The sequence below is a fragment of the Muntiacus reevesi genome, chromosome 8 (genome assembly GCF_963930625.1).
Source record: "Muntiacus reevesi chromosome 8, mMunRee1.1, whole genome shotgun sequence".
In the NCBI taxonomy this organism is placed as follows: domain Eukaryota; kingdom Metazoa; phylum Chordata; class Mammalia; order Artiodactyla; family Cervidae; genus Muntiacus; species Muntiacus reevesi.
Genome location: NC_089256.1, coordinates 48,982,821 through 48,995,437, shown reverse-complemented (window position 1 = coordinate 48,995,437; position 12,617 = coordinate 48,982,821). Strand labels below are relative to the sequence as shown.

The window sequence follows — 12,617 nt, the reverse complement described above, 5'->3', positions numbered from 1 at the left end:
TTATATAGTATTTAACTTGTAGAGTATGTAGTTAAATATTTATATGATGCTTTTTAAATAAATAATATGCTTATAGAAAAAACACACTTGACTTTATTATACAGCTCTCAGCTCTAAGGCACTTAGAAGAATCTAACCACTGGTAGTCCCATCCTTTTAGTGGCTGATAGCAGAACCTCAAAGTCTAGGCGGGAACTTCAATGTCTAGGAATCCTAATGTCTAGAAGGCAAGCTGTGTAACTTTATACCTACTCAACAAATGCTTTACTAATCATACTACATTTTAATGACATCAAATTTCTTTAACAATGAGTAGATTTAACAAAAGGAAGGAAAATCCCTTATGTCAGAAACCTAACCACCAATGATATGCAAGCTCCTTAGTTCAAAAATTCTCCATCCTGCTCAGTACTTCTCAGTTTGAAGACAGTCTCTACCACACTCTATTGCAAACATGCTAACCTCATGCCTACTCCCATGACTTTATTCATGGAGACCTTTCCACTTGGAATGATTCTCTTCTTGTCCCAATCAGGGATTAAGGTTCAGCTCTAGTTCAGTCTTTCCCCAAGAAGTTCTAAATAATCTGACCTGTTACAAATTTTTTGTTAGAAACTCCACAATACACGCTGTCCCTATATCATTCCTCCTCATATTAATCCTTAAAAAAATTATCTACAGGTATATGGTTGATTTCCTTAAGGAAAAGGACCATGTTTTTTTCTATTTCTTTTCTATTTTAATACGCAGACAGAAAATGTCTTCAGTGGAAAGAGAATAAGCTTCATAGTCAGGCCAGCCTGAATGTGAATCCTAGCTCTGCACAAACCAGCTGTGCAAGTCACTAAACTCCTTAAGTTTCAGTTCCCTTATCTGTAAAACAGATAGAACAGCTGATTAATACAGGATAATCTACAAAGAGTGCCACCGTCAAACAGGTAATAGTAGTATTTCTTTCCTTTTCCTTTGAGCTTCCATTGCATAAAAATCCAATGTGAATGTTCAGCTGCTAAGTGGTGTCCAACTTTCTGCGACCCCCATGGGCTGCAGCATGCCAGGCTTCCCTGTCCCTCACTATCGCCCGGACTTTGCTCAAACTCATGTCCATTGAGTCGGTGATGCCATCCAACCATCTCATCCTCTGTCTTCCCATTCTCCTCCTGCCTTCAGTCTTTCCCAGCATCAGGGTCTTTTCAAATGAGTCAGTTCTTCACATCAGGTGGCCAAAGTACTGGAGTTTCTGCTTCAGCATCAGTCCTTCCAATGAATATTCAGGACTGATTTCCTTTAGGATGGACTGGTTGGATCTCCTCGCAGTCCAAGGGACTCTCAAGAGTCTTCTCTAACACCACAGTTCAAAAGCATCAATTCTTTGGTGCTCAGCTTTCCTTATAGTCCAACTCTCACATTCATACGTGACTACTGGAAAAAACCATAGCTTTGACTAGATGGACCTTTGTTGGCAAGGTAATGTCTCTGCTTTTTAATATGCTGTCTAGGTTGGTCATAGTTTTTCTTCCAAGGAGCAAGCATCTTTTAATTTCATGGCTGCAGTCACCATCTGCAGTGATTTTGGAGCCCTCCAAAATAAAGCCTCTCACTGTTTCCATTGTTCCTCCATCTATTTGCCACAATACGCGTTCTTAGCATAAATCTAATAAACCCAATTTTTTAAATCAGAAGGGGTACCTAGTATAAACCTTTCTTACCCATTCTGCTTCAGAGAAAATTCTGGGATTAGACAGTTTGTGACATAATTAGAACTAGTTACAGTGCTCAATGTCCAAAGAACATCTTAACTGCATTTAAACCAGGGTCAAATCGCTTCTTAGCACAGATTCCAAAGCCCTTTTTATGTTCATGGTGCTCTCACTGAAGCAAGATAGCCAGAAAGACTTCCTCAATATTGGATGATCTTGTATACAGGAGACTCAGATCTGCTTACTGAATAGAATGAAAGACAACAGAGTTCATTTTGTGAGTCACATAAGAAAGCCAAACTCATTACCTTACAGTTACATCTTAGGTTGTCTGAGGAGAAGAGTACTTTACAAGTAAGATACACCAGTGCATACACCAGCACTCCAATAGCAAAAGCAAAGGAGGAAAGATACTGCCTCAGTCACCTCAGTTTTAGGGAGTTTTAAAGTAAAAGATAACCATCATTAGAACTAAAACTGGTGCTTCCAAGGAGGCATTAGTGGTAAAGAACCCACCTGCCAACGCGAGAGACGAAAGAGTCTTGACCCCTGGATCAGGAAGATCCCCTGGAGTAGGAAATGGCACTTTACTCCAGTATTCTTACCAAGAAAATTCCATGGACAGAGGAGCCTGGTGGGCCAAAGTTCATGGGGTTGCAAAGAGTAAACACAACTGAGCATGAGCATGAGAACTAAAACTAAACTATTTCAAAAATTGCTAAGGAAAGAAAACAGCAGGAGAACATTATAAAAATCAGTTTTGAAAAATGACAATTAAGACTCGAGATGAGATAAAAATAAGTATCAATGGAATAAACTCAACTATTTCAAATAAAACAGCCAATCAAACAAAAAAGTAGGAGGAAACTATATTAATATCTAGGTTGAATTCAAGGCAAGAATATTTGAAAAGACAAAGAAGGAATAACAAAGATACAGCTCTCATCAGTTCTTATGTATCTAATAACATGGCCTCAAAACATATCAAGCAAAACAACACACACACAAAACAAAAACTGCAGAAAAGAAAAAGAAACATGGAAATAGAAAAGAAAAAACAATGCCAATGGGAGATCATGAAAACAAAAAGTAAAAAAGTGATTAGAAGAGCTGAATAATCTATGATTAATAAAGTTGTTCTCTTACATCTGGAAAACTACATCCTGAGGAACACTTTTTTAAAGGACATACAGAACAGTCACAGAAACTGGCCTTGTACTAAGGCACACACACAAAAAGTCAACAGATTCTCAAGACGTAGTATAAATATATTCTCTGATTAGAAAATAATAAAACATTGAACAAATAACGAAAGTAGAATAAATTGGGAGGGGAACCCTCGGAAAATTTAAAACTCTCAAAGGACTCTCTAGGAGGTTAGGAGGCAAAAATAAAATCATAATCTTGAAGTGATTGAAGAGGTGAAGGTGGTGAACAGGGATGGCATTATGACTCTTACTGCTTTTTCTCAAAAGGATCTTATGATAAAAAGTTTCTCTCCTACAAATCAACTGTAGGTTATACTACAAGTGATCCTGATCCAGAGGAACTAAAAACATGTAAGCATGCTGCAGTTCATTCCTGAAAAAATGCAGATTTAAATCCACAGCAGCATTGTTCAGCTGAACTGTCTATGTTGCTGAAAATGTTCTGTATCTACGCTGTCCCGTATGGCAGCCACTAGCCACTGTGGCCATTAAGCACTTGAAGTCTGTGCAGTGTGACTAAAAAACCAAAATTTTAAATGTTTATTTAATTTTAACTAATTTGGACATAAATCACCTCAGTGACTGTCATGTTGGACACAGCTGGTCTATAAACATCAAGGTAGGTTGTATATGAAGGAAAGATTACAAAACAAAATAAAAAACAGAAAAAAACTCCATTTATGGAAGAAGTGATAAAGTAGCTATAAAAAGCAGAAACAGCTGTGGGGATAGTAGATACTGAGAAAAGCTTCAGCTTATGGTCCCTGATGTCAGCTGATACATCTCCTGCTCCTGGGTTCTGACAATAGAATTTTCCCCCAAAGCTTCAGAGTTATGTTTCTGTGGGGCGGAGGTGTGTACAAATAATTGGACTAGCAGTGTGGACTGCCCGAAAATCATGTGATCCACTTGCTTTACCATCAGTGCTATATAAACTTTCAGAGCATGGTCAAAGGAAAAATGGAAAGAAAGGGAAGAAATAGAAAATGAAAATTAACGTGAAAACATGAAAAATGAATAAAGAGGAAGGGGAAAAAAAAAGAGGCCCTTTCAATAGCAACAATACCAATAACACCTGCCCGACCATAAGAAGCATGACCGAATTGTTACTGTTTTCATTCCTTGTGCAAATATTCAATGAATACCAATTATATGCCAGGCACTGTGCTAGGCACCAGGCTTATGATAGTTAAAGAAGGAGAGCCCTCAGCTCTCAGGGTATTCAGAGTGCAATTGGGGAAAGAGGCACTCATTAAAAAAAAAAAAATGCTATGTAGTGAGAAGCACTGTAATAAGAGAAATGGAACAGGTCAGGTCAACGATGCCTTGTAAAGGAGCATTATTTAAAGGATGACTAAGAGCTCTCCAGGCAAAGGAGGAGATAATGCAGGGATGTAGAGGAGCAGGAATCAGAATGGTGAGGAAGGAGATGCAAGAGTGAGTGAATATCATAGTTTTGTAACTGGAAACTTCATATTGAATACCAGAAAAAATTTTGACTTTCTATTTTCAGTGAGGAATCACTTAACATTTCTGAGCAAAATACTATAGTAACTTTGCTTCTGGAAAAATTATGTTGGTAGCAATGTGGAGGCCATCCGGAATTGAGGGACTGGGTTCAGATTGGGAGCTTAGTCAGGAGGCTACTGGGAGAATCCACAATGAGAAATAATAAAGGTCTTATTTTGTTTACATCTGCCCAGAATTCATGCCTCTTTCTTTTGGTATCAGAATACTGATTTTTCACAGGGAAATCATTCCTCTGGCACTTGACCCGGTCCATGAAGTACCACAAAAGGATCACCCTATGCCAGGATCCAAGGTTAAGCATAAAACTTAGGCCTGATGGAGCAATATATTTCATACCCTGATTACAAGAACAGTAACACTAAAACAAAAACAAAAACAAAAAAACAGTAACACAAGTCAGTCCAAAAATTTTCACTTTTGCTATACCTACTGGCATTGCTCTTTTCCTTCTTTTTGGATGGACTGTTAAACTTGAGGTTGCCAAGGGTTATCCTGTAGAAAAAACTGCTGAGAATGAAGCCGACACATCAGAAAAAAGCACACAGACAGGGACAAATTTTTGTTTAAGCACCTACATTTGGCCATTCCTAAAACAATATAAGCCAATATATTTGGAAATGGAGGGGAAAAAAGCTTCAGGAGAAAAATCAGAAACAGAACTCACTGAACCTAGGGACTACTTGGATACGGCAAATGAAGGAGAGGGAAGCATCAAATTTCACTTAGGTTTCTGGCTTGGCTGACTGAATGGAAAACCCTATTAACTGAGACAGAGGACAGAGAAGGAACAGGTTTTGGTCAATGAAATGAGCTCAGTCTGGAGATATTAAAAAGTATCTTACTACTTGAATTCTGACTATCTGAATCACTAAACTGGGAAAACGTTGTAAGTAGTTGCATTCCAAGATCAGAAGGAGATGGTATAGTCCAAGTCAGCTGAGGGTAACACAACAATGATAGAAGAACCATTCCTATTACGGTTCAGTAGTTTCACCAGACACCCTCCAAACAACTGGTATTTAGGAAAGTCTAGGAAAAGTGAAGTGTCATCTCTAAGCACTAAAGCATTTTTCTAGTGATTACTAGTTAGATGGAAAGCAATAGGGGAATCTATGACATTCCACTCCAAGGATGAAGTTAAAAGCTGGGCCAAGTGACTTCCCTGGTGGTCCAGCGGTTAAGAATTTGCCTTGCAATGCAGGGGACTTGAGTTCTGTTCCTGGTTGGGGAACTAAGATCCCACATGCCACCAAGCAACTAAGCTTGTGCGCTGCAACTGCTGAGTCCAGATGCCACAACTAGAGAGCCTGTGCATCACAAGGAAAGATCCCACATGCCACAACTAAGATCGGATGCAGTCAAATAAATAAATATTAAAAAAAAAAAATTCTGGGCCAACACCCCAGTCCCGGGTTTGTTCAATTTGGATAGAGAAACCATAGAAGGAGTAAGCACAAGCAATAATATCATTGCAAACAGCAACTGGAAGAGCACACACTCATCTTATTTCAAGAAAACTGGGGAGGGGAAGGAAGTAGACATTTTCTGCATTCAGTATATATCAGTGCTCTCTGAGGAGCTTTTGGCACATTACCTTACTGAATCCTCACCAGTCAGGAAGGCATCATTCTTCCCATTCAGGCTGGATAAGTCAAGTTAAGCAGTAGAGCTAGAATTCAAATGCAGCTCTACCTGGCTATAAAGCTTATGCACATTTCACTCCATCAACTGCTTTCAGAATATAATTTTATTTTATCTTTCATATACTAAAACAAAAATGATGCCATCTCATCAAGAAGATGTCTTCTGAATTGGGTGTTTTATTGGCCAAAGAAAGGTCAGGTTTGCAGTGACCCAGCCACAGTGCCTCAATTCTCAGGCACAAATCATGTATTTTACTTACCATTTGACTACGCAGAACTAAAGAGGCCATCGGCGCCACAAAGTCCCGTTAAATATATTATTCTAAGTTAACTCGTCACCAACAGTGAGTAGGCTATGTTAACATTAAGAGTGATTTCGTGGGGATAATCCCACTGCTGAAATTAAGTTTTGACTAAAGTTCCTTGGTAAAGAAGCAAGTATGGAAAGAATAATATAAAAAGATACCTGCAAAGGAGAAGCCTTAGGAACGTTAACGACAGGCAAAGAATGCTATAAAATTTATTACCTTATACATTTCTTTGTCCCAGCATATTAGCACAGCGAGAGGTAGCATAGCATAGATATTAGAAGTAGAGCCTGCCTGAATCCCAGTTCCACCAAGGATCTACTGTATGACCTTGGCAAATTATTTATCCCGTCTGTCTTAGCTTCCTCACCTGTCAAATGGTGATAATATAGTACTTATCTCACCCAGCTGTTATGAGGATTTAATAACCCTTGTAAGGCTCTTAAGCAATGCCTTGCATATAGTAAATAAGTATTTGTTAAATACATTAAATAAATAAATAACTCAGCTGGGAGGAAATCTGAATTTCAAACCTAGCCTCTCCCACATGAACTGGTAGAGGAAAATAAAAATAATCCTAAAATTTGTCTAGAAAGTATATAGGACTTTTTACAAGAAGCATTTCACAGACATCTGGAGGAAGAATAAAGAGCCCAATATACATAAGCAGAAACTGAAACATGGAAAAGGGAAGTAGGCTCTTCAGTTTCACTGAACACATCATTCACAGATCTCGCAGTAACCCCAAGTTCTGTCATCCTATGTTTTGTACAGCAGGCCACAGGCTAACTGTGCACGTAGAAGAGGAGTCACTCTTTAAAACAGCCAGGTCTTCACCCATGTAGGAAATCTCATTAATTTTCCCCTGTTGATATTTTTTCAGAGGTAAATATTCCGGTATTTGGATTCTAGCTGCTCCGGAGACTCTACATCTGAATGTTTTTAAAAGTCAAGAAGGACTTCTTTAAGCCACATTCCTGCTCTATCCTGTCCATTTCAGATTCTTAAGAAGTTAAGACCAGAGCTATTAATGAAGCAACACCTACACAGAAGTACGGCTGCAGTCCAAGCCAACATTCAGCTTTTCTAACTTCTATAGGTATGAACTCGATAGCAGTTTCATATAAATAAACGGGAAATCGCTCAGCTGCCATGTGGGTAAGGAGTGACGCGTTTAAATACAGGGAGGTCCTGTCACTGTCTGACAGGGATCCAGCATTGACAAAAGGCACACACGCAATTGCTAGTCTCATTAGCAAGCCCTCACTCCCATTCCACTGCCTTTACAATCGCCCACTTTCATCCACAGGCCCTCCTTCACGCCTTCTTCCTCGCACTCATTTTGCCTAAGCTTCTCTCTAGACCACTCAAAATGCCTAACCTTTGCTCCCAGAAATTCTTACTTCAGCCTTCTTAATACTGACCTGAACTGCTGTCACCGCAAGTTTCAGTCGGGGCACCCACCTGTCCCCTACTGCTATCTACAGACTCTGGCCTATGAAATCTCACCGCAGCACCTCTCAATGTCCACCTCCTCCCCAGCAGCAGCCTTGGGTCTGAATTCCACCCACTACTGTACGCCCTCCACCGCCCCCCGCCCTCAACATACCCTATCCTCCCTCCTTCTCTCTCACTAAGCCTGTTTCCTCGTCCGCCCTATCTAACCTCCCCGTCTCTCCTTTCAGAATTTCTTCCCAAACAGGTCGCCCACAACAGTAGTCCTCCTGTCTGTTTCCTCGTGCCCTCTGAGCCTTCCCAAGCCTCTCCCGGCTTCAGCGCATCCGTCCGCGCGCGACCATCCCCAGCCCACCTGCTCTCCTCCGGCAAGCCCTCCTCGCAGCGGCCAAGCTCCATTCCCGCGCCCTCTGCCCGCATCCGGGGCTGCGACGTCGCCTCTTAAGAGAGGCGTCCCGGTCGCTTCGCCCCTCAGGGCTCCCAGAGGTCCTCGGGAATTAAGGAGGCACCCACGGCGGGTGGGCTCAGAGTGATGCACTACGGCCGGGTGACGGCAGCAGCATTGATTGCTGCCTCAGCTGCGGTTTCTAGACCTGCCACCCACTACTTCCGGCTCTGTGAACTACAACTCCCAGCAAGCACTTCGAAGGCCCAGCCGCTACCGGCATGCACCGCCCTATCCAATCCGAAGCTGCGCTCGCCGCGGACTTCAGACCCTGGCTCCTAGCTTTCCCTAGTGCAACTAACGGGCAGTAGGGGCCTGAAACGTAAAGCTGCATTAGTCTCCAGAGTTCCTACTGGAGTGGACTCTTAAATACGCCTGTTACACTTAACCCTTGGGGCCAAACTCGGTCGGAGGTCTAGACTTGAAAATAACGCTGGACTTAATCCACGAAGGGTTAACCCCACTTCAGCCTACGCAGGTTTAACATCTGTTGGTGGTGTTTGGGGTCCTCAACAATTTTAATAAAGAACTCACAAACTCAAGAGCTCAGGTTGCTTTGGTGTCACAAAGGAAGAGCAGGAGGGAAAGGCTTTGGGGAAAGATTTCATGGAGGACTGATGTCAGAGCAGTTTTTAAGGATGAGTATGTACAGAAGACCTGTACAAAAAAGATCTTCAGGACCCAGATAATCACGATGGTGTGATCACTCACCTAGAGCCAGACATCATGGAATGTGAAGTCAGGTGGGCCTTAGAGAGCATCACTAGAAACAAAGCTAGTGGAGGTGATGGAATTCCAGTTGAACCATTTCAAATCCTGAAAGATGATGCTGTGAAAGTGCCACACTCAATATGCCAGCAAATTTGGAAAACTCAGCAGTGGCCACAAGACTGGAAAAGGTCAGTTTTCATTCCAATCCCAAAAAAAGGCAATCCCAAAGAATGCTCAAACTATTACATAATTGCACTCATCTCCCACGCTAGTAAAGTAATGCTTAAAATTCTCCAAGCCAGGCTTCAGCAACACGTGAACCCTGAACTTCCAGATGTTCAAGCTGGTTTTAGAAAAGGCAGAGGAACCAGAGATCAAATTGCCAACATCCGCTGGATCATCGAAAAAACAAGAGAGTTCCAGAAAAACATATATTTCTGCTTTATTGACTACGCCAAAGCCTTTGACTGTGTGGATCACAATAAACTGTGGAAAATTCTGAAAGAGATGGGAATACCAGACCATCAGACCCATCTCTTGAGAAACCTGTATGCAGGTCAGGAAGCAACAGTTAGAACTGAACATGGACCAACAGACTGGCTCCAAATTGGAAAAGGAGTCCGTCAAGGCTGTATATTGTCATCCTGCTTATTTAACTTATATGCAGAGTACGTCATGAGAAATGCTGGGCTGGAAGAAGCACAAGCTGGAATCAAGATTGCCGGGAGAAATATCAATAACCTCATATATGCAGATGACACCACCCTTATGGCCAAAAAGAGGAACTAAAAAGCCTCTTGATGAAAGTGAAAGAGGAGAGTGAAAAAGTTGGTTTAAAGCTCAACATTCAGAAGACTAAGATCATGACATCCAGTCCCATCACTTCATGGGAAATAGATGGGGAAACAGTGGAAGCAGTGTCAGACTTTATTTTTTTGGGCTCCAAAATCACTGCAGATGGTGACTGCAGCCATGAAATTAAAAGATGCTTACTCCTTGGAAGGAAAGTTATGACCAACCTAGACAGCATATTAAAAAGCAGAGTTGTTACTTTGCCAACAAAGGTCCGTCTAGTCAAGGCTATGGTTTTTCCAGTGGTCATGTATGGATGTGAGAGTTGGACTGTGAAGAAAGCTGAGCGCTGAAAAATGGATGCTTTTGAACTGTGGTGTTGGAGAAGACTCTTGAGAGTCCCTTGGACTGCAAGGAGATCCAACCAGTCCATTCTAAAGGAGATCAGTCCTGGATGTTCAGTGGAAGGAATGATGCTGAAGCTGAAACTCCAATACTTTAGCCACCTCATGCGAAAAGTTGACTCACTGGAAAAGACCCTGATGCTGGGAGGGATTGGGGGCAGGAGGAGAAGGGGACGACAGAGGATGCGATGGCTGGATGGCATCACTGACTTGATGAACTTGAGTTTGAGTAAACTCCGGGAGTTGATGATGGACAGGGAGGCCTGGTGTGCTGCGGTTCGTGGGGTTGCAAAGAGTCGGACGTGACTGAGTGACTGAACTGAACTGATGACTTAACCTAGAGAAAGGAAGAGAAGGTGAAGAGAGGAAGCACAGACATGAGGAAGCTGGTTTGGGAACAGCTGATTCTGAGTAGTAATCAGAGCTGGGAAGAGGTGAGGAACAGAATGGTGTGAGTGAGCAGGCAGACAAGATCATGAAGCCATTCTGAGTTTCGATTTTATCCTGAGAACAATGAGCAAATCAAGAAGTGATTTGATCAAACCTGCTTAGAAAGTTATTTTTTGACAATGTGAAGAAGTAATGGGTATGTACTATGTTGGCGGGAAGGGCAAAAGAAGGGATATGAGAAGAGGTTGGACGTCCCTATAGAGGCCAAGCAGGTAATGCCTGTAAGTGAAATGAGCCAGTTTTAGGAGAATGGCTGAAACTCTGAACTGGATTGTCCATACCTCCTCCAAGAAGGAAAGTCTCATCTTAGCTATAGTTGAATGTTTGACAATATTCTAAGTTTTTAGTAAAACTGGAATCTGCATTTTAAGTAAAATTTCCAATTTTTAAAATAAAGTGTGAAAGTTGTTTGTTAGTTGCAAACTTTCTCTTATTCTTGTGACCCCCATGGACTATATAGCCTGCAAGGGCCCTCTGTTCATGGGATTTCTCAGGCAAGAATACCGGAGTGGGTTGCCATTTTGTTCTGCAGGTGATCTTTCCAACCCAGGGATAGAACCTGGGTCTTCAGCGTTGCAGGTGGAGTCTTTACCTCTATGCCACCAAGGAAACCAATGTAAATAATGCACAAGCCAAGAAAAAAAAAAGCCCATAGGATAAATGTACCCTTTGTGTTACTAGTTTGCAAATCCAGGCCTGAACTTGGGCAGTAGCTGTAGCAAGCAAGGAGGCTGGGATTAGAGCCATGGAAAGGCAACCACTACTCTGCTAGGGAGGGATCTAATTTAACTACATAAAGACTAGTTACTCTATTAAAAATAATACATGACTTTTAGGAATTTTCAAACTTGAGAAAACTTTTGTGAATTAAAAGGGGAAGAGAATTTTAATGCAAAATGTGATTTCCAACTTCCATTTATATAAAAAATACTATTTGTTCAAACTTTCTCATATCTTCCTTATAAAGGGTTATACTTTTTAAGAAAGGGGCAGTGTTAGTCATTGGGGTTTCAGAAGCTTCTATTTCTACCAATGTATGAACTTCATTTCTTGACATATGGTATAATTCCAAATTAATGCCACATGATTTTAACATATATTTACATGAAAGTCAGCGTTATCAGGAAATTCTAGAGCTAAAATTGTGGTAAAAGTTATAGAAAACAGGAATTTCCTCATACGTCCAAAACTGGGTTTGCATTTTTTTTTTTTTTGGTCCACACTGAACAACTCGCAGGAACCAGGGGTTGAACCTGGGCACTGTGAAGTGATAGCGGGGAGTCCCAAGCACTGGACCACTGGGGAATTCCCTACACTTACGTTCTTTAAAGCAGTCAGTTAAAAAAGATGACAACCTTTAGCCATGCGCCCACTCCCCAACCCCATCCTTCTGCTTTCCCTCACCCCAGGTAGCCATATTCTGAACTCCTTGTTTATAATTCCACTGCTTCTCTTTTTAAATAGTTTCTTTGACTCTATCCATAAAATTTTTGTGTTCTAACTTTATAAAAATGATATTAAGCTGTATTTATTCTTTGAGGGCTTTTTCTGCTTAATATTACATTGATAAGATAGGTTTATAGTGCATGTCACTGTAGTTCATTGATTCTGACTGCAATACAATAGTTCATTGTGTGAATGCATTGGTTTATTCATGTTTTCTTCCACTGATAGGCATTTGGATAGTTTCCAAGTTTTTGCTATTGTAAACAGTGCTGCTATGAATATTCTTTTATATGTCACCTCTTATACACAAGTAAGGGTTTCTCTTGGGTACATACCTAGAAGTGAAATTGCCAGGTCATAGAGTTATTGTCTGTTCTAGCTTTTGTTTTGAATGATGGGTTTGTAGGTACACAATTTCAAAAATATCTAATTAGTTATGAAGCCATAACTAATTATAATAAGCTATTTAAAAGAATTAGCTGACCAAATGAAAATGGGCCATGCATGGAAAATGATGAGAGTATA

At 41.0% G+C, this 12,617-nt stretch overlaps 1 protein-coding gene across 3 annotated transcripts in view; it reads right to left on the bottom strand.

Moving 5' to 3' along the window:
• Positions 1 to 8,442, bottom strand: part of RUBCN (rubicon autophagy regulator) — a 48,102-nt gene extending 39,660 nt beyond the window's left edge. For all 3 annotated transcript variants that reach the window (XM_065942774.1, XM_065942772.1, XM_065942773.1), the window contains exon 1: positions 8,200 to 8,442. In XM_065942774.1, the coding sequence (XP_065798846.1) occupies positions 8,200 to 8,264 (65 nt within the window). In that variant the 5' untranslated portion in view covers positions 8,265 to 8,442. The remainder of the gene's footprint in view (positions 1 to 8,199) is intronic.
• Positions 8,443 to 12,617: the final 4,175 nt, after the last annotated feature.